This window comes from Oncorhynchus masou, chromosome 24 (assembly GCF_036934945.1).
Source record: "Oncorhynchus masou masou isolate Uvic2021 chromosome 24, UVic_Omas_1.1, whole genome shotgun sequence".
In the NCBI taxonomy this organism is placed as follows: Eukaryota; Metazoa; Chordata; class Actinopteri; order Salmoniformes; family Salmonidae; genus Oncorhynchus; species Oncorhynchus masou.
The window spans coordinates 57,068,663-57,091,152 of NC_088235.1; the positions used below are offsets into that span (position 1 = coordinate 57,068,663).

Here is a 22,490-nt window from a genome sequence, read left to right on the forward strand (position 1 = left end):
ATATGAAGCTGATGCTACATGTTGAAATGGTTTAGAACTTGTACTCCATAGGCCACGGAGACCATACAGCGTGCAGCGTTGGCTACACGGCTGGAAATGGTTCAACTCTAAGACTATCGATCACTGCAGAATAAGAGCAAATCCTAGACGTAGAATTACTAGTCTGCAGATTGAAATTACTTAAGTCTAGTACGAGAATACCGACAACCGCGTAAGCATCTATGTAACGACCATCTGTACGCCTGACGTATCCATTACAACAGACACTATCCAGAGCCGCTGAGAAAGCGACAACTACGAAAGGCATTGTGACTTCTGGGGAAGTTAACCAGAGACTCTGATGAACTGACTCTTCAGCAGACGGACCGGCGATTCCAACAGAGAAGATAACGACATACAAGCGTAAATATATACATTGCAATTATTCTCGAATGAGCGGCCGTTCAAGTGCAAAGGATTAGCATTTCAAAGAATATAATTATCAACTGTGTGTAGTGAATCCACTTTGTCTTTCCCGCTCTTTTCCTGTCCCCAACCATTTCCATTGTCTACCAAGATGTCATACCGGTTTAGCCCACTAGGGACTTATCAATGCATTGTGTTAGTAACCAATAACTACTGTTTGTTTGTTATGTATTTCTGTGATTATTTAGTTCGTTAGCAAATAATTAATCAAGCCAATTTGTATATATCGCTGATTCATCATTTAGGCTCGTGCAGATATCCAAGGGTTTGCGACGTTCAGTAATGAGGTAATAATTATACATTAATAAAAGACTAATCGATAAGATATGAAAATATCTCAAGAGTTGATTCGGAAAATAGACTATAAACATTTTCACGTGATGCCCCGACTTCCTAGTTAATTAAAGTGTACATGATTTAGTTTAAACACATAATAATAAATACACATAGAAAATTGATTTGATAAAATAAGTCTTCACATTTAATGATAGTTCAGACATGACATCTAATAATAAGCAAGCAAATGAATGAGACCCGGTCTCTCTGAAAATACATCAATCATAAAACGTAGAAGGCAAAAACTCATATCAAAATACTCTGCTCTTTATGATCTAAAAAATTGAAACCAAGGCCCCTGAATTGAAGATACAATTCATGAAAATATATTCACAACGTCAAGTCAGCAAGCTGCTGCTGCTGATGTCTTCACACTGTCTTCCTCTCTCCCTTACTGTCTCAAATGGACAGTGTAACCAGACTGGACGTCCCACCAAGAAATTGCAGTTAGAATTGCTCCTCTCAATGTAAAGACTGATCTGATTGCATGTTGTTCTCGCTCTCCCTCCATGGAGGGGCTCATGTCAATGGCATGCGTGCTGCTCATGGTGGTCCTATTCCTCCACAGGCACCTTCCTCTCGAGGACCTTCCCGAGAGCCTGGAGGATCTTCTCCTTGTTGTTCTGGATGTTGTATGAGGTAAGGTCTGTCAGTGCCCGGAAGTCCTTTGCTGTGTAGGTCAGGTGTTTGGTGAGGTAGGGGGAGCTGCTTGTGCTAACGTCAACATCCCCTGCCATCATCTCCTCCTTACCCTTACGTGCCACACCTAAAGAATGAGAACAAAACAATACCATCAGCTTTAAACACCAAACAACCTTAAAATCAAACAATAGTTTGATCAATAATATCAACAAAGTGCAATCCAATACAAAGTTTGAAGGCAATGATCTTTGGCCCTCATCCCTAAAACACATGAACCATTTTCTATTGACAGAATATTGATTTGATTGACAGGCACTGGCTTATTGACAGCTTCAACTATAAGCTAGCTACAGTAGCTCATTGACTACCCCTACACTCTGCTTCTTTTAAAATGACCATCATCTTGACAGTGCTTACCAGGGGCCTTGAACTCTTTGAATGAGATGTTGACGAAGGGGAAGTGAAGCACTGTTGGAGCCTTGGGGTTCTTTTCATCCTCAAAGATGTATAACTCTTTCAGGGGCTGTCCCTTCAGGCTGCTGAAGTCAATGCGGGGGAAGGGGATGCTGTGGTCTTTGCAGTAAACCTCAGTCCTCTTTAGGACCTGGTAGATCGATTACAGAGATGTCAGTCAGAAAATTCAAACTCTGTGTATGGCCATTACGCAAGTCATATGCACCTTCTGGCCTAGTGTGTGTGTGTGTGTGCAGACCTCTGTGCAAAATGTGGATCTAGCTAATTATCAAATGCACTGCTCTGTTCATCTTTCAACACAAATGCACTCTTGTATTATTCATAAATTCAACCCATTTACTTCGAATTGGTCCTCGCACCACGAATAGTTGAGGGACATGATGACATCAACAGCCCTCTCTGGTCTCAAGACAGGGGGACAGCCTGTGTTGATGGAGAACCCAGAGTCTGCCAGGTGGAGTGTGGAGTCAGCTGGAGTCAGTTTGTTGGGGAAGGCATCTGGATGCATATCTGCAGCAACATTGGGAGAAAAACTTCAGCAAACTTAATCTTAATCAACATACATTAATAAAACAATACATAAATAGACTGTTGGTGCCACACACACACACACACACACACACACACACACACACACACACACACACACACACACACACACACACACACACACACACACACACACACACACACACACACACACACACACACACACACACACACACACACACACACACAGTGTACAACAGTATTTGAATAAATCCATGTTGAATTTGTTTTACCAGTAATAGTTTGGTGAAGTTCATGCATGGTACCTTTCCAGGCAGTAAAGTTGCTGTTGTCATTGTAGTTCCAGTGCAGGAAGAACCCACGCATAAAGTTGTAGATCTTAGTGATGACTGGCCGGGTGGTAAAGAAGCTGGTCAGCGCTGAGGCAGTGTTAGTGACAGGCTTGAAGAGATAGGTGTCCAGGGTGGTTGGTTCATTGTCGGTTTCTTTGGAGGAAGAATTTGAGAGGTGTCAAATAACTGAAATATTGCCACAGAGTTTGGCTGTAGAACAGTATAGTATAGAGACCCAAGCCGCATCCTCCGAGCATGTGCAGACCAGCTGGCTGGTGTGTTTAAGGGCATATTCAATATCTCCCTAACCCCGTCTGCTGTCCCCACATGCTTCAAGAGGGCCACCTTTGTTCCTGTACCCAAGAAGGCAAAGGTAACTGAACTTAATGACTATCGCCCCATAGCACTCACCTCTGTCATTGTGAAGTGCTTTGAGAGACTAGTCAAGGATCATAATCACCTCTACCTTACCTGACACCCTAGACCAACCGATCCACAGACGATGCAATCGCTATCACTCTACACACTGCCCTATCCTATCTGGACAAGAGGAATAACTATGTAAGAATGCTGATTATTGACTATCAACTCCATAGTACCCTCCAAGCTCATCCTTAAGGTCGAGGCCCAGCGTCTGAACCCTGCCCTGTGCAACTGAGTCCTGGACTTCCTGACAGGCCACCCCCAGGTGAAGGTAGGAAACATCCCTAGACCAACCGATCCTCTCCACTGATCCTCAACACTGGGGACCACAAGGTTGTGTGCTCAGCCCCCTCCTGTACTCCCTGTTTACCCATGACTGCATAGCCAAGCATGCCTCCAACTCAATCATCAAGTTTGCAGATGACACAACAGTAGTAGGCTTGAATACCAACGATGACGAGTCAGCCTACTGAGGGGAGGTGAGGGCTCTGGGAGTGTTATGCCTGGAAAACAACCTCTCACTCAACGTCAACAAAACAAAGGAGATGATCGTGGACTTCAGGAAACAGCATAGGGTGCACCTCCCCATCTACATCGACGGTACCGCAGTGGAGAAGGTGGAAAGCTTCAAGTTCTTTGGCGTACACATCACTGACAAACTGAAATGGACCACCCACACAGACAGTGCGGTGAAGAAGGCGAAACAGAGCCTCTTCAACCTCAAGAGGCTAAAGAAATGTGGCTTGTCACCTAAAACCCTCACATACTTTTACAGATGCACAATTGAAAGCATCTTGTCGGGCTGTATCACCGCCTGGTACAGCAACTGCACCACCCGCAACCGCAGGGCTTTCCAGAGGGGGTGCAGTCTGCCCAACGCATTACCAGGGGCAAACTACCTGCCCTCCAGGACACCTATAGCACCCGATGTCACCAGAAGGCCAAAAAGATGGACGAAGATGGACATCAACCACCTGAGCCACTGCCTGTTCACCCCACTATCATCCAGAATGCGAGGTCAGTACAAGTGCATCAAAGCTGGGACCGAGAGACTGAAAACAGCTTCTATCTTAAGGCCATCAGACTGTTAAACAGCCATCCCTAGCACATTAGTGTCTGCTGCCTATAGACAGACTAGAAATCACTGGCCGCTTCAAGGAATGGAACACTAGTCACTCTAAGGTTTAAATATCTGGCATTTCTCATCTCATATGTATATACTGTATTCTATACTTTTCTACGGTATCTTAGTCACTTAATAATGTTTACATATCTTGCATTACTCATCTCATATGTATATACTGTATTCTATACTATTCTACGGTATCTTAGTCTTTTAATGTTTACATATCTGGCATTACTCATCTCATATGTATATACTGTTTTCTATACTATTCTATGGTATTTTAGTCCGTTCTGCTCTGATATTGCTCTATATGTATATAGTTTTAATTCATTCCTACTTAGATTTGTATGTATTGGGTATATGTTGTGTAATTTGTTACATATTACTTGTTAGATATTACTGCACTGTCAGAGCTCAAAGCACAAGCATTTCACTACACCCGTGATAACATCTGCTAATCACGTGTATGTGACCAATAAATTAATTAATTTGATTTGACCTATTTTGTTGACATCTTCACCCAGCCATGGGCTCCAGGATGGCTGACCTCCAGTTGCAAATCTCCAAAGCTGGGTCAGGTTAAGAGAGAAGACACTGCTCCAAAGACCTGTCAACACAGAGGCAGAGGTGCCCACAACCGTTGTAAAAAGTATTGCATTTACATTGAAATTCATAGATACATTTTGCACACGCATGCACACACAAATAAGTGATCTCACCAAGCAGATAGGAGGTACGTATCGCTGGATGTTTTTTGACTAGGTGACCAAGGTAGAATTCACTCCCGAAGTCCTCCGCATGGATGTAGGCGCCATACTTTGGAATGCCCACCTCATATGGTGTGAACTCACACCACTCTAAAATGATAGGAACAGCCGTTTCAACTCCAACTGCAATTGTTCAAATCGGTTGTATAGCATTTTTGATTTGATACGCGCAACATAAGTTTGGTGTATTACCTGGATACATAAAGATATGTAAATAACATACAAGTTTACACCAACATTCTGTTACAATATTCCTTGATTCAACATGTGGACCACTGTTTGGGTTGCATTAAAATACATATTATCAAACATAAGATGTTAGAACAGCTTTACCAAGTTCTCTTGTGGTGTCTTTCACTCCATCTTTCAGGTTGACAGCAGTGCAGATGGGTAAAGGGTTCTGTCCCTCTGATACAGCCTTCTGCTGGTCAGACAGAGTACTGGTGTTCTCCTACAAATCACACATTGGAGATATCATTCTGTCACAGGCTGTTCCAAATAACTTTGCCAAATGTTAAAATATGTAAAGCATCATAACTCCGTGTGAAAGACATAAGACACTAATTGTGGCTGTGGGAAAAACATTCCATAGTTTCAATTAAATAAAAAGCACTATAATTACAGGCAACAACCATTTCCGCCAAACTCCTTCCCATTGCAGTGTGATTAGTACAGTGTGTATTGTAAAGTAGGCTGTTGTACCTTCCCATACAGGCAGTGCTCGATGACCAGACCCCACATGTCTATGAGTGACACCATATGACCCTCCTTCTCTTTCTCCTCCATCTGGTGTCTGTAGTACTGCAGCTTCTCAGGGGTGAAGGCACTGAGGAAACTCTTGGTGATCTCCCCCTCCATAGCTGAGATGGACTCATCCATATCACACTGTGACCAATCTGCTTCCTGATACAGCGTAGCTAAGGCCCTGTTGAACAGGAATTTGTTACGTCACATACGTATGGGTCTCAGTAGTATAAACTGGCATGTGTGTGTTCATTCACTCCTTCATTCATTTTGCTTATTGGATACGGCCTATTTAATTGCAATGGAGATAAATTCCATGCTCACCATGTGGAGCCTGACATACCAGTGATATAGCTCATAGCATCCAGTAGGCCCAGTCTCTGCAGCCCCTTCAGACTGCCATACAAGCCAGTCATTGCTCTGGTCCCTCCCCCTGAGCCAACCACAGCTATAACAGGCACCTGGGTGAAAAAGACAAACACGATCTCTGGTTGGATCTTCCATCTGTCAGTCAACTTGTTTGAGACTTGTTCCATAATTACAGTGAATGACACCACATTAGAAATAAACCAATTCCCCACAACAATGTCTTTCATGAGACTGGAAAAACATAAACATATTTGGTCAGCATCAATATTCAGTCTTCATTAGTGTGTAAATTATGGATGACAAGCAGCCATTGGTGCAGTGTGTAATAAGTGCATAAAACTCATCACCATGTACATTTTTAGGGTCAGGGGCCGAACTGAGGCCCAACTCCTTTTGCAAGGCCTGACCCACGAGCACCTTTCTTTTCTTCAGGAATTCTTTTTCCTCCGGAGGGATGTCAAAATCAAGACGCACCTCAAATTCATCATCTAGGCTGTGGATTTACAGGGGCCATAAAACACACACACAGTATCTTAAAACAAAAACAACTCATGCCTTGTGTTTGTATACTTCTGAATGAAATACTGATGGGGTTTTTTTTTCGTAAAAAGGAACACTTTACCAGTCCTCTGCTCTCAAATGTAGATCCACCGTGTCCTGTGAAGGGGCAGTGTCAACGTAAGTCATATAGGTTTTACAAACACCCTTCATCAACAATCTTTCCTTGGATCTTTATGGCAAAGACTAGAATGTGGTCTACTGTACCTCTCCCACAGGTAAAGATACTTTGAAGTCATTACTGGCTGGAAGTTGCTGGAGTGGAACAGCAGATACGCCAGTAATAGTTGCACCTTCTATCTCACTCAATTTATCCTGGGGATACAAGAAATATGATAGTGGAATTTTTTTAAATCATATGGAACTTGGATGACGATAAGGAAGATATTGGTCAAGTAAAGTATTTCGCCACTATGGCCTATTTATTGCCTTCAGTCCCTTATCTTACCTCATTTGCACACACTGTATATAGACTTTTCTATTGTGTTATTGACTGTGTTTGTTTATTCCATGTGTAACTCTGTTGTTTGTGTCGCACTGCTTTGATTTATCTTGGCCAGGTCACAGTTGTAAATGAGAACTAGCCTACCTGGTTAAATAAAGATGAAATAAAATAATGAAATAAAAGGATCAGTTAACCTCACCGTCAAGCCAAGCTCCGTCTCCAAGTCTCTGTTGATGTAGTAGCGTACGGTTTTGGCCAGGTTCGATGTTTCTTCAGGAGCAAGAATCTTATGTTCTTCTTGAAAGGCCCCACACAGTTTCAGTACCACATTCTGCTCCACTAGAACAATAACATAGATTGGTTGCTCAGTTGAGTGCTTTATGATATACAATTCATACATTGGGGTGTATTTAGAAAACAAATCAATATTTATTGGTTGCGTACACAGTTTAGCAGATGTTATAGCGGGTGCAACAAAATGCTTGTTACTAGCTCCTAACAATGCAGTATAAATGTCAAACAGCACACAAATATATATACCGTACAGTACCAGTCAACAGTTTGGATATACCTACTGTAGTCCTTCAAGGGTTTTTCTTTATTTTTTACTATTTTCTACATTGTAGAATAATAGTAAAGATATCAAAACTATGAAATAACACATGGAATCATGTAGTAACCAAAACAGTATTAAACAAATCAAAATATATTTTATATTTGAGATTCTTTAAAGTAGCCACCCTTTGCCTTGATGACAGCTATGCACACTCTTGGCATTCTTCAACCAGCTTCATGCTTTTCCAACAGTCTTGAAGGAGTTCCCCCATATGCTGAGCACTTGTTGGCTACTTTTCCTTCACTCTGCAGTACAACTCATCCCAAACCATCTCAATTGGGTTGAGGTTGTGTGATTGTGGAGGCCAGGTCATCTGATGCAGCACTCCATCATTGTCCTGTTTTTGTCCTGTTTAAAAACAAAATATAGTCCCACTAAGCGCAAACCAGGTGGGATGGCATATCGCTGCAGAATGCTGTGGTAGCCATTCTGGTTAAGTGTGTCTTGAATTCTAAATAAATTACTGACAGTATGACCAGCAAAGCACCACCACACCATCACACCACCTCCTCCATGCTTCACGGTGGAAACCACACATGCGGAGATCATCCATTCACATACTCTGTGTCCCACAAAGACACAGCGGTTGGAAAAAAAATCTCAAATTTGGACTCATCAGACCAAAGGGCAGATTTCCACCGGTCTAATGTCCATTCCTCATGCGTCTTGGCCCAAACAAGTCTTCTTCTTATTGATGTCCTTTAGTAGTAGTTTTGACCATGACTGCCTGATTCCCATAGTCTACTCTGAAAAGTTGATGTTGAGATGTGTCTGCTACTTGAACTCTGAAGCATTTATTAAGACTGCAATTTCTGAGGCTGGTAACTCTACTGAACTTATCCTTTGCAGCAGAGGTAACTGGGTCTTCCTTTCCTGTGGAGGTCCTCATGAGAGCTAGTTTCATCATAGCGCTTGGTGGTTTTTGCAACTGCACTTGAAGAAAGCTATTGAAATTGTCCAGATTGACTGACTTTCACGTCTTGAAGTAATGGACTGTCATTTCTCTTTGCTTATTTGATCTGTTCTTGCATTATATGGACTTGGTCTTTCACCAAATAGGGCTATCTTCCCCTATCTTGTCATAACAAGATTGGCTCAAACGCATGAAGGAAAGAAATTCCACAAATTAACTTTTAACAAGACACACCTGTTAATTGAAATGCATTCCAGGTGACTAGTTCATGAAGCTGGTTGAGAGAATGCCAAGAGTGTGCAAAGCTGTCATCAAGGTAAAGGGTGGCTTCTTTGAAGAATATAAAATATAGTTAGACTTGTTTAACACTTTTTTTGCTTACTACATGATTCCACATGTGTTATTTCATAGTTTAGATATCTTCACTATTATTCTACAAAATAGTATGAATAAAGAAAAACTCTGGAATGAGTAGGTGTGTCCAAACGTTTGACTGATACTTTTGGCTGGTACTGAATCTAATTAACAACTGAAATAGCACTGTAACAGTAATCCAAATGCAATCTATATGTATGCACACCGGTTGAATTTACACAAGATATACTAAGAATTATATGTACAGCAGTAGATAGAGTGAGCTATGTAAATAATCTAGTATATAAATACATATGGTGGTGTGTATAAACAGTTGAACTAAAATGCAATTTACAGTAGTAGAAATAGTAGAGTGAGCTATGTCAAGAATACAGTATTTAAATACACAGTATAAAACTCCATGGCAAAACGGATAGAATTGCAGGAAATTAGCTTCCGGACCAGAGTGTGTGTGAATATGTGTGTGAGTGGTGTTTATACACAGTATGTGAATAGAAAATGAGTCTATAGCAGTAGTTATATAGGATGAGCCATGACTAGAATACAGTATATAAATATAAAGTGGGTAAATAAGTGGCACTTATAGTCACTGACCACGTTTACACGCCCAACAATATCCTGTTATTATTTGGGTTACTCAAGTATTCTGTTTTTGAGTTGACACATAGCTTATGAACATCATATCCCATTTACAATAACATGAAAAAGCTTGTAAACTGGATATGAGTAACATGGATAAGATGCCTGGGATATACTGATCTTAGATGGGATACTGTGGCATGCAAACATCTTATCCCGTTTACTGTTGTTTTTTTGCGGTCTGTATACAGTAGGCTCAGTTTCGCATATCATGGCCCTAGTCAAATTACCCTATAGAATTAATAATTTTTCCAATAGAATCATATAGGATTCTGGCAGTCCTATAGGATTTTGTGTCACCTGTATCAGAATTCTATTGGATTACTTTTCCCCCCTATTGGAAATCAAATAGAACTTTTATTTCTTAATTGAACCCAATAAATAACAAGTTATTGCCGTAAGTTCCTGTACAATATAACATTAATTACAACATTTTAGTTGATCGGAAACAGTTCAATATTCATTTCTGTTTTATTCACCTTCAAGACTGTCCCTTTAAGAAGGGATTACGTCGCAGCTAGCACATGCTTGCAGTATTAATTAACTACCAAGTTCAGCTCACCACCTGTGGCTGTGCAGAGGATCTCTGATTTTCTAACATTAATATTCTGCCTGTTTTATCCTACACTGTGCATGAATGCAAGAACTTGTGATAACGGCAGTGGTGTAAAGTACTTAAGTAGTACTTGAAAGTTTTTTTTACTTAAGTACTTTCTAGGCAGAATTGCAAAGAAAAAGCCATATCTCAGACTGGCCAATAAAAATGAATTGGCGTCCCGTCAATTGGCGTCTCGTCAACGGGACAATTATAAATCATGCAGCGCCTTATGTCAAGATCGCATATTTTAGAGAAATAAATGTCGGTATATATAAGTGTCTTACATTGGCTGAAAGCTTAAATACTTGTTCATATAACTGCACTGTCCAATTTACAGTAGCTCTTACTGCGAAATGCCATGCTGTTTGAGGAGGGCTCCTAACAACAAAACACTTTTTTCACTGCAATAGGTTTGATAAATTCACCCTTGAAGATGAAATGTGTACTTACGTTCTGAAATATTGCTCTGATTAATCATTCGCAGGGTCCCAGAGATAACATGAAGTGTTGTTTTGTTAGATAAAATCCTTTTTCATATCCTAAAAAGGTCGATATAGCATGCACGATCGATTTTGTATTTCCACTCATTCAATTTGCAAAGAAAGGAATCAGTAAAAATCTCACCCTAAACATTGTTTCAACAAGTCAAATCACGTTCGTATTTATTCCTCAGAGATCCTAGAACGTAACAAGACTTCACTATATCATTAGGGGTGTAGTTTATCCTATAGAACACCATATTTGGTCAGACAGCGATGCCTTCATGGCACGCCGATGATGCAGGCGGTCATCACTTGAATGACTGCATCTTTGTCAAATAAGCACCAAACGGGGTCAAACAAAGCTAGCTAGATAGCCAATGAGCTGGGCTTTACGGGACTATCCGGAAAACCATGTATATGTCATAAAATGTAGCTACTAACCTTGTACAACAGCATGCCTTTTCATTTTGGACAACAATTCTAAGAATATTCAGAGTTATGAAGTTATGAAAACTGGTTGTTTTGCAAATGTTGAACATATAATATGGCTACTAATACTTGGAAAGCTAAATCAAAGTCCAAGTATACAGATTTGACGATATTCTTGCAGAACAATTTAGTATGAATGTGAATGTTTCCTTCACGAATTGCTCAAATGTAACTGGGCTGGGGACTTAGTTCACTCATTCAAGTTATCCGTCTGAAACTTTGCACATACACTGCTGCCATCTTGTGGACACTATAGGAATTACAACCAGAGTGATGGCTGGATGGTGGTAGATGGTGCTAGAAAAAAAGTTTTCTACCAGATCTATTATGTTATATTCTCCTACATTGCTTTACAATTTCCACAAACTTCAAAGTGTTTTCTTTCAAATGGTACCAATAATATGCATATCCTTGCTTCAGGGCCTTAGCTACAGGCAGTTAGATGTAATTTAGACGAAAATTTAAAAAAGGGGGCTATCCCTAAGAAGTTTTAGTCTTCACTGTTGATGTTGAGATGGTTGTTTTGTGGGTACTATTTAATGAAGCTGCCAGTTGAGGACTGTACTGGAGTACAGTATTTGTTTCCTTATGTTTCCTGACAAAGTTGTCAATGTTTAAGTCCTATTTTGTCATTGTGCAACCCTTTATGCACACATTTTTTTGCTCGCTAAGAAACTACTGTTATTTGGCTAAGTTGTATCCATTTGCATCTTGTTATTGAGTAACTATTGTTATAGCAGATGAGAAATATTTCTTATTTGTTATTGCTAAATATAAGTATGTGCCTTATATTTTTAACCTTTATTTAACTAGGCGAGTCAGCCTCATTATAGGCAAGGCAAACACGTTTTCATTATTTCAGGTAGATCAAAATAAATAACTCAATTACATCACGTTATTTGTACTCATTCAGCAGTCTTGACCAAATTCAGAAGAATACTATTGGAAATGAATGTTGAATGTTCCATTTATATTCCTAAAACATATTCCTGTCGCTGATTCCCTTGACAATCATTTTTGATAAATAGCCTTATGTCAAAACACTGTTTTGAAGTGTTCAAATCAATAAACATCAAATACAAAGTACTCAACATGCTCGGCACTGACACAAATGACTGGTGATTGGCTGAAAGAAATTGATAGTATGAAGATTGTGTGAGCTGTTTTGTTAGACTTCAGTTCAGCTTTTGATGTCATTGATTATAAACTATTGCTGAAAAAACCCTAGGTGTTATGGATTTGCATCCTCTGTCTTATTATGGATTGAGAGTTACATTTCTTATAGAAGAGTGGGGGTTTTCGTTAATGAAAACCTCATGCAAATTCAGTTGAGTATGGTGTCCCGCAAGGCAGTCGGCTTGGGCCATTATTGTTTTCTGTTTTTACAACTGACCTTCCACTGTCCTTGAATAAAGCCTGTGTGTCTATGTACGCTGACGACTCAACAGTATACACGTTGGCTGCAACAGTTAAATAAATAACTGATAAACTTAACATATAGCTCCAGTCAGTTATAAAAAATGAAAAGCATAATTGTTTTGACAAATCTCTCGCTCAATGCTAAACCTCATTCAGATCTATTATTGAATAATGTGGCTATTGAGCAAGTTGAGGAGACTAAACTGCTGGGTGTAAATGGCAAGCTGTCATGGTCTAAACATATAGACTCAAAGGTGGCTAAAATGCGATGATAGAGCGTTGTGCTGCCTTCTTGACAGCTCAGTCGACCAGACAGGTCCTACTGGCCCTAGTTTGGTCACACCTGGACTACTGTCCAGATGTGTGGTTATCTGCGACAAAGAAGGACATAAGTAAATTGCAGTTGGTCCAGAACAAAGCAGTGCGTATCGCACTCAAAGTTGAGGAGAGATTGACTGCATATATTGGTCTTTGTGCAAGGTATTGATGTGTTGAAGGTACCGAACTGTCTGTTCAAGCAGTTTCCACACAGTTCAGACACACATAGGTACAACACAATACATGCAACCAGAGGTCTCTTTACAGTCCCCAGGTCCAGAACAGAGGATGGGAAACTCACAGTATTAAATAGAGTCATGGCTACATGGAACTCTGCCACCCCAGGTAACTCAAGCTAGCAATAAAAACAGATAACAGAACACTTTAATAAACAAAGGACTGTGAAGAGACACAGCCATTTTATACATATTGTAATTTGCACTATACCATAGACTTGGATAGTGTGTAAGTACTGATATGTTGGCTATGTGTGACGTTTTAAATTGAGGTATTTCCGTCCTTGACTAATAATGTTCTGTACTATGTATTATGTTATGTTTTATGTAGACCCCAGGAAGAGTAGCTGATGCTTTTGCAGCAGCTATTGGGGATAAACCAAAAACCCTGTTGTTTTGACAAGTGGCAATTAATCACTTATATTGACTAGGTGGAAATCAGGCTGTATGCGCTGTTGAAACTAACACAAATCAAAAACCAAATGGAAACTGGAAATATTGTTTGCGTCACTTGTTAGAGGACAACTTGTAGAAGACAGCCAGCCACATTTTGGATTGTTGCATTTTGTTTCAAGTGGGTCGCCAACGCAGAAAGCTAAACGCAACACTATTTTGTTAATCGCATATCGATATCAATTTGACATCAATAGAGCGGGGTCAAACGTTTGATTTTAAACTAGCACTATTCAAAGGCCACACTGAATCTCAGAATCGTTCATACAGTATATCACTGGTTAGAAGAGAAGTTGCTGTGGAAACAGGGAAGGAAATATATCAGTTGCTTTATTATTTAACGTCAACGAATCACGAACCACCATAGTATATCAACAGTGACAAGAGTTGGCTGTTAGAGTGAAAGTTTGACTCTCAAATCCATGTATTTGTGTGAAGCCAGCGAGTTTGAAAATTGATAACAAAATTCGACTGCCAAATCTGATCTATGGTAAAAAGGACATGTAATTACCCTCAATTCGATTTGGTCAAAGCGTGAGGTTGTGTAATGTAGTAACACGTACTCTCCACGTACAGGAAATTAGTAGAAATAATATCAAATAATCTACTGTAATATGTAGCTTTATTGGGCAATCTCACAGCTAAATATGGAACAGAAACCTGAACATTTATGTTCAACTGCAATCAAGATTAAAGACCAGTAAACTGAGGAACAGTCTCTGTCCCGTATTGCTCCGGAGCACAATCTCCATCTCTTTGCCTACTCACACCAGTGATAATTGAAGAGGTTCTCAACCTCTTCAACACACCACCACAATATGGGAGTGATTCAAATTCAGAATCAGAATCAGAATTAGGAACCAGTCCTATTGGACTGCTATGAGATTCAATACTTTAGGATTGTATCTTTTAGGATCCTATAGGATTCCAATACAAGAATCCAATAGAAAAATCCTATCAGTTTTTAGAACCAGTCCTGTGTAGGTCGATCCACCATAATAATTCCATTATACTTTATTTTGCTGATAAATTGTACTGGACCGTATAGCCTAGTGGCTTAGGCTACTTTTACCTCTAATTTAGATACGTTTTTGCTTACAATTTACGACATTTGGTAGGGCATATTATAATTTCCGACATGTGTTTGTCAACTATCGTTAGATACATGCAGCTTCGCTTCTATCATAACTTGTTGCCCAGAAGACTAAATAAAGTAGTGCTCACCAGAATAACATCAATAGAATTAATTTATTAGTAATTTAGTTAACACCTGTAAAGCTGTCTGTTTTGTTTAGGGACCGGAGAGAAAACACAATACCTCCAAAACAGTGGAAAGATTGTTCCTGGGCAAAATGTCCAAATGTAATCAGCTTGACCGGTTAAGGAAATTAAAAGCTGAGAAAAAGATTAAACATGTCTCTGATAAGACTTCAGTTCTTCTTGGGTGCATATTTTATGTGGTTGAAATGCTGTCTGCTTGCTTAACAGTGTCAAAGATAACAAGTGACACGCGCATTCTCATTTTCTAAAGAGATAAAATAAATAATTTCTCCACTCCTGTTCCCGAGACAAAATTACATTTGTTGTATCATTTTACTGAGAGAAGTGCATAATTCTGCAGGAGTTTATATTATATTATGCTACATGTGAGAGGTTATAGACCTACAGTCAGTGTCCAGATTTCAGTTACTATTCCTTCCAATTAACCCATATGAACTTATCCCGAATCAAACCTTAAGCGAGATATGAGCTACTATCCAGAATACTGTGCGCATGTAAACGTGGTCACTCTTCTTGTCAGGAATATAGAGGGAAGCAACTGGGTTAGGAAGAATGCAAATACTAATAACAAAGTGAACATCCCTTAGGCCCTGACACTGAACAGGCAAAACTAACTCAAACCAGGAACTGATAATGACAATAATGCAACCAACTTTGCCCCAGGGATAGTCTTAAGACTGTAGATATATCCACATCTTAAATCTTGCAAACAAGTTTAAACCTGTTTTACGGGTCAAGTAAATGGCAAACTATGTTTAACAGGCACCTGGAGAAAATTGCACTCCAAACTAGCTTTTCAGGGGTTTGTGAAAGAAAAGCTGGGTAGAAGGCATTTTTTTAATGTGTTACAATTCGCGTTCCAATAAAATGTGTGATTGTGTAGTTGTTATTCCATTTCTGGTAGGGAAGGAACAGGTTTTCTGATTACATGTCTCTGCAGCTCAAAAGGTCACCATCTCACAATCTCAAGTTTCAATATGCAGACAGATCTATGGCGCAGTTGCTGACTGCAGGGCCGGCGCCAGAACGAATCAGTTACAGACATGACACAATAATACTCACTGGCAGTGGTCATCAGCTTTTCCACATTCACATCCACAGTAGAGAATGTGGAGGCCTAGGACAAAATATACTACAATGATTAGCCAATAGAATAGCCTTCTGTTTGTGGATGACAAGTTCTTTCCTTCATTTTGTACAATAGTACATTACATGTACATTGCATTCAGAAAGTATTCAGACCCCTTAACTTTTTCCACATTGTTACATTAGTCTTATTTTAAAATGGATAAAAAAAAATGGAAAACACCCCTCATCAATCTGCACACAATAACCCATAATGACAAATCAAAAACAGGTTTTGCAAAAACTTTGTTGAAGCACCTTTGGCAGCGATTACAGCCAAGTATTCTTGGGTATGATGCTACACCTGTATTTGGGGAGTTTCTCCCATTCTTCTCTGCAGATCCTCTCAAGCTCTGTCAGGTTCAATGGGGAATGTACTTCTCTCAATTTATCTTTCCCTCGATCCTGACTAGTCTCCCAGTCCCAGTCGCTGAAAGACATCCCCAGAGTATGATGATGCGGCCACCACTATGTTTCACCATAGGGATGGTGCCAGCTTTCCTACAGACGTGACCCTTGGCATTCAATTTCGGTTTTATCAGACCAAAGAATCTTGTTTCTCATTGTCTGAGAGCCTTTAGGTGCCTTTTGGCAAACTCCAAGCGGTCTGTCGTGCCTTTTACTGAGGAGTGGCTTCCGTCTGGCCACTCTACCGTAAAGGCCTGATTGGTGGAGTGCTGCAGAGATGGTTGTCCTTCTGAAAGGTTCTCCCATCTCTACAGATGAACTCTGGAGCTCTGTCACAGTGACCATTGGGTTCTTGGTCACCTCCCTGACCAAGGCCCTTCACCCCGATTGCGCAGCTTGTCCGGGCGGACAGCTCTAGGAAGAGTCTTGGTGGTTACAAACTTCTTCCATTTAAGAATGATGAAGGCCACTGTGTTCTTGGGGACCTTCAATGCTGCAGACTTATTTTGGTACCCTTCCCCAGATCCCCCCCCCCCCACAAAATCCTGTCTCGGAGCTCTATGGACCATTCATTCGACTTCATGGCTTGGTTTTTGCTCTGACATGCACTGTCAACTGTAGGACCTTGTGTGCCTTTCCAAATCATGTCCAATCAATTGAATTTACGACAAGTGGACTCCAATCAAGTTGTAGAAACATCTCAAGGATGATTAATGGAAAAGGGATGCACCTGAGCACAATTTTATATATACACACACACACACACACACACACACACACACACACACACACACACACACACACACACACATTTGCATACATTTTTATTTTGCTTTGTCATTAAGGGTTAATGTGTGTAGATTGATGAGGAATTTAATACATTTTAGAATGAGGCTGTAAAGTAACAAAATTTGGAAAAAGGGAAGGGGTCTGAATACTTTCCGAATGCACAGTATTAAATACAAACAATTGTCTGTTTCTCACAGCACATTACCATGTCCTTTCATTATTGACCTCATTATCCCTCTATGATCATCCTTTTTATGCCAACTTTGCCTTAGAATGATAAAACATATGATCATGTCCTTACCACTAGTACACCATTAGAGAGATAGTCACCAGCATGCTCTTTACTGCAAACAGGGCACACAGGAAACACAAACTGTTGTCAGTCATGGAATACCTTTTTTACAACAACAAAAATTTGACTATTTGCACCTTCTTTGAAAGTAGTCTGACAATGGTACGGATGTCAAAGTTGTCACTCACCTCTCCAGCAACTCAAACTCAACCCACAATTCATATGTGGTCTGAAATAGAGAGATGGCATAGGAGACTAAACATAGGCTACATGTGATTCATTAATGACATATTCTAGCTCTAATCCTTAGTCCTATAATAGTCCTACCGGTTCACTGAGGAAGGTCTTGGTCTCCTTCTTCCCAGGTGTGAGGTTACTGATGTCAAACACTACAATGGAGCACAAGTCATCACTCTTGATACTGTCCTCATCGTACATCGTCAACTCCACGATATTCTGAAAAGACAAGGGCATCTCTTACTCCGTTTTACTACGTTTGGATGTATTTTGATTTACAGTATATTACAACAAGACAATGCATGTCTGTTTTATACTATAATGGGTAAACTAATGAGATGCAATCTCTCATTATCTCGTTCCATGGCATGTGAAACAGCTTGATAACCTATTTCCAATATATTAAGGAAATAAATAAAAAAAACTCCAAACTAGCTTTTCAGGGGTTTGTGAAAGAAAAGCTTGGTAGAATGCATTTTTTAAAGTGTTACAATTCAATTTGTGTTCCAATAAAACGTGTGATTGTGTAATTGTTATTCAATTTCTGGTAGGGAAGAAACAGGTTCTGATTACATGTCTCTGCAGCTCAAAAGGTCACCATCTCACAATCTCAAGTTTCAATATGCAGACAGATTTATGGCGCAGTTGCTGACTGCAGGGCCGGCGCCAGAACGACTCAGTTAGACAGATATTCAATTTCTATAGACCCAAACTGCAGGAATGTCAAAACGCTCAATTTCGAGTCTCACAGCAAAGGGTCAGAATACATATGTAAATAAGGTATCTGTTTTTTATTTGGAACACATTTGCAAAAATGTTTAAAAACCTGTTTTTGTTTTATCATTATGGGGTATTGTGTGTAGATTGCTGAGGAAAATGTTTTATGTAATCAATTTTAGAATAAGGCTGTAACGTAACAAAATGTGGAAAAGTCAAGGGGTCTGAATACTTTGGATTAAATTGCCCAGCCAATTAAATAACTTTTAATTTACTCATCTGTCTTCTGTTCCATGGCCCAATTATTGCATCTCCACTGGCATCACCACTGGCCTCTCTCTCATCCATCCTCTCGCTATAGTAGCCTAGTTCAATGTGTGTCCCAGTAGTAGCTATATAGTTTGGTCACTTATTCCGATCAATTAAAATATATATATATATATTTGAGGAAGAAAAAAAATATATATAGGCTACATCTTGTCAACTAGCAGGGAAGTTTGAATGGCGAGAGTTTCTCTGGTGTGATCACGTTAGCCGCTGGTAAAAATACAATGAAGTGGAATACTCTGTTCTCCTCTCGTCCAGTGTTTATGTTTACAATTACATGTATTACGTCAGAATTAGTAAGGGGGTACCTAGTCAGTTGCACAACTGAATGCATTAAACCGGAATGTTTCTTCTACATTTAACCCAACCCCTCTGAATCAGAGAGGTACAAGAATGCCAAATGTTAGAATGTTTCCAATCAAATGTATGAATTAAGTTAACATTTTTTCTATCAGTCTGACTTTCATAAACACTGCGATTGGATGATAGCTGTGAGGGTTATCGAATCAGACTTGAATCCTCTGACCACCTCAAGCTCATTAATGTTCATATTTGAAGATTGTTGTAAGGCCAGTCTCTTTGGCAAATGACAGGAGTGGCAAGGTGTGTAATGTAATGCTGAGCAGACCTGGCAACCAGGCTATTACCAGCATGACCAAATACCCCAAATGGGTGGCTACAATGTCATTGCACCCTACCTACTTACAGTACCTTTAGAAAGTATTCATACCCCTTGACTTATTCCACATTCTGTTGTGTTGCAACCTGAATTCAAAATGGAATACATGCTTCCTTTTTTTCCTCACGCATCCACACACAATACCCCATAATAACAAAGTGAAAACATGGTTTTAGAATTTCATTGTATTCAAAATGTATTCCGGATTTATTCAAAATGAAATGCAGAATTATTACATTTACATAAGTATTCACACATGTAGAAGCACCTTTGGCAGCGAATACAGCTGTGAGACTTTCTCTAAGAGCATCTCTAAGAGCATTCCACACCTGGATTGTGCAACATTTGCCCATTATTCTTTTCAAATGTCTTCACGCTCTTGTCACATTTATTTAGGCTTGCGATAACAAAGGGGTTGAATACTTATTGACTCAAGACATTTCATAATTCCACTTTGGCATTATGGGTATTGTGTGTAGGCCAGTGACAAAAAAAAACTAAATTGAATCCATTTTAAAAATCAGGCTGTAACACAACATGTGAAAAAGTAAAGAGTTGGAAGTACTTTCTGAAGGAACTGCATGTGTAAATATGCAGGTTTTAGGAACACTATGTCCCTATGGGTAACTCTGCCTAGTAATTGGCCTATTGTGTGAGGGGACGTACCTTGACATGACGGTGGACCCTGAAGTGAAAACTCTCATTCCACTCTGGGGTCTTGCTGTTGGGCACAGTCTTAGTACGGTGAGACCTGGCAGAAGCTGTGGGGAGGCGTACAATAACATAACAGTCCGACTCAGACCCTGTAAAACAAAACAGGACTGTTACAAAATAGTTTTGCCAATAGCAGGTAGGTCTTTGTATGTATAAAAAGATCAGAGACCTTAACTAAAAAGCTTAAAAGTGGTAGTTCAGGTTTTTTTTATTTCACCCAAAAAAGTGTCTGCTCTGAAAATTAATTTAGAAATCTATGAAAAGTATGCACAAGGCGAAAACAATGTGACTCACAATAATCATGAGATTGGTTGTTTTTTGCTCGGAGTACGGTAACAGTCAGGCTCTGGTAGGTCTTAACCCTTCTCTAACAGGGGAGGCAAAAACATACAGACATAGTTACAGAAATACAACACACATACACCCTACATATTCTGGAAAAAAAGTGCTGAAGGGTGTAGTGAGGAACAATATTTTCTATATAGTATATACACCTGCATAATTATAATGGATACATTTCAAACATGAAAGCACCTAGACGAGATAAACAATGTTTTGTGCATGATCTATAGCATACACTTTAAAATATAGAGAAGTACTGTACCTTCATCATGGTTAGTGAATGTTCCTCCCAAAGAAATGAAGAGCCTGTCAGCTGCTGGGAATCCTTCTCTCTGAAGAGTGGAAGGTAAATACACTATGTAGGTGAGGCATAATAGGAGGACACACTGTTTTCAGGCTCAGGCATGTCCAACACAGGAAACCAGGGGTCTCAATGCCAGATGGGATGGCCTAACTTGTTGTTGTTTTTTGCACAAAAGGATCACTATCTGGCTAATAATGCTTGACGGGGAAAAAATGATCCAGAGTGGTAGCCTCAAGGAAACAAATGGGCGGGTGTGCAATGTTCACAACAACAACAAATGTAAGCACTGATCAAATTTCAGGTTTGCTGAGCACAAACTTGAACTTTGTGAAAATTCTGTGCAACTTCTGGCACGCGTTTATTGTGAACACTGAGGCTGTACCCACTTTAGGTTACAGTTATAACAGTGGCCAAGTAGCCTACGGTGGCTTTCTGATCATAATATAGGCCTATCAAAATGATAAAACAATGGAGAAAATGCATCCCATAACATTTTGACATGGAAAAATCTGTTTTATCATTCTGCCCACAGTAGGAGCCGATGTGTGTTGTTCAATGTAGGCCTACATTGCAAGAGACTTTAGGAAAAATTATGCTGGGCTTGACATTAAAACCTGCTTATCCACTTGTCCTTAAAGATAAGGTGACTGAAAAGTGTTGTTTGATGCAAGAAACCGCTTTTCAAAATAAAGTTCATTATTATTTCCATACCATTATTACAGAGAATGACTAATTATGCCACCTTCTGCCTATTGGCTACTTAGCTTACTGAAGCCTGTCTCAAAATACAACACTGCCCCTTTAAGACCAAAGAAAATGCTCTTTACCTGACTAGCTTTTCAAAGATGGATAGAAATGCTCATGTGTTGTGCTCTTGTCGGAAGCAACCACTCCCATTGCTGACTAGAAATGAGCTACAACTGGGCTAATAACTTACTAGCTAGCAAATGATATGAAAATGGTGTGCACACGCAACTACATGCAGCTCTCGCTTTGATTACAAAACAAACGCATCTAATTGCGACCACTCATGCTGGTAACAGAGTCCAGTTCAAAAGAATGGCACAGATCCATATATGGACAGGAAAATGTGCAATGCTGGCTCACCATTCAAAATATGTCTTTTTATAAACATTAATAAATGAATAAACATTAATAACATTAGATTGATGTTTCTTCAGAATAATCACAAAGGGAACGGACAAGTTCATGTAGGGCACGGGGAGCACAATTAAGGACAAAACTATCTTCAGCTGGTGGTGCTAATGAGAGACAGTGTGGTAAACCATACAGGTTCGTACTCAGGGTGTGGTGTGGTCAAGGTCTCCACTTAATGATGAAATACAGAAGTGAAACCAGTAAACAACAATTGGAAAACTAGACAAGCTTTTTTAATTTCCAGTAGGGTAGATGTAATTGATATACAACCACTACTATATAATTCATGTTGAATATGTTGTGTGTTGAAACAAAAACAGGGATAAGCAAAACTAGGGATAGCAACAATAAACATCAAAAGCTTAGGCAAAGAGGTCTAACAACTGGT

General features: G+C 39.7%; 1 protein-coding gene across 1 annotated transcript; it reads right to left on the bottom strand.

The window, feature by feature from the left end:
- Nucleotides 1–923: 923 nt before the first annotated feature.
- LOC135512367 (cytosolic phospholipase A2 zeta-like) lies at nt 924–21,107 on the bottom strand. Its single transcript, XM_064934345.1, has 20 exons — nt 20,903–21,107; nt 20,593–20,665; nt 20,251–20,387; nt 17,952–18,080; nt 17,813–17,853; nt 17,634–17,676; nt 16,073–16,127; nt 7,391–7,530; nt 6,954–7,061; nt 6,811–6,845; nt 6,543–6,681; nt 6,144–6,280; nt 5,778–6,000; nt 5,409–5,526; nt 5,028–5,165; nt 4,808–4,915; nt 2,733–2,912; nt 2,258–2,427; nt 1,861–2,047; nt 924–1,567 (listed from the first exon to the last, which is right to left on the bottom strand). Exons 1-20 carry the CDS (start codon nt 20,909–20,911, stop codon nt 1,356–1,358), a joined length of 2,382 nt encoding a protein of 793 aa, XP_064790417.1. The 5' UTR covers nt 20,912–21,107; the 3' UTR covers nt 924–1,355.
- Between the last annotated feature and the right edge of the window lie 1,383 nt (nt 21,108–22,490).

Coding starts and splice junctions, on each gene's coding strand:
- LOC135512367 (XM_064934345.1), bottom strand. Junction 20,388..20,592: donor CAACCAATCTCATGATTATT/GTGAGTCACATT, acceptor TTTGTTTTACAG/GGTCTGAGTCGGACTGTTAT. Junction 6,846..6,953: donor TATCTTTACCTGTGGGAGAG/GTACAGTAGACC, acceptor GCCCCTTCACAG/GACACGGTGGATCTACATTT.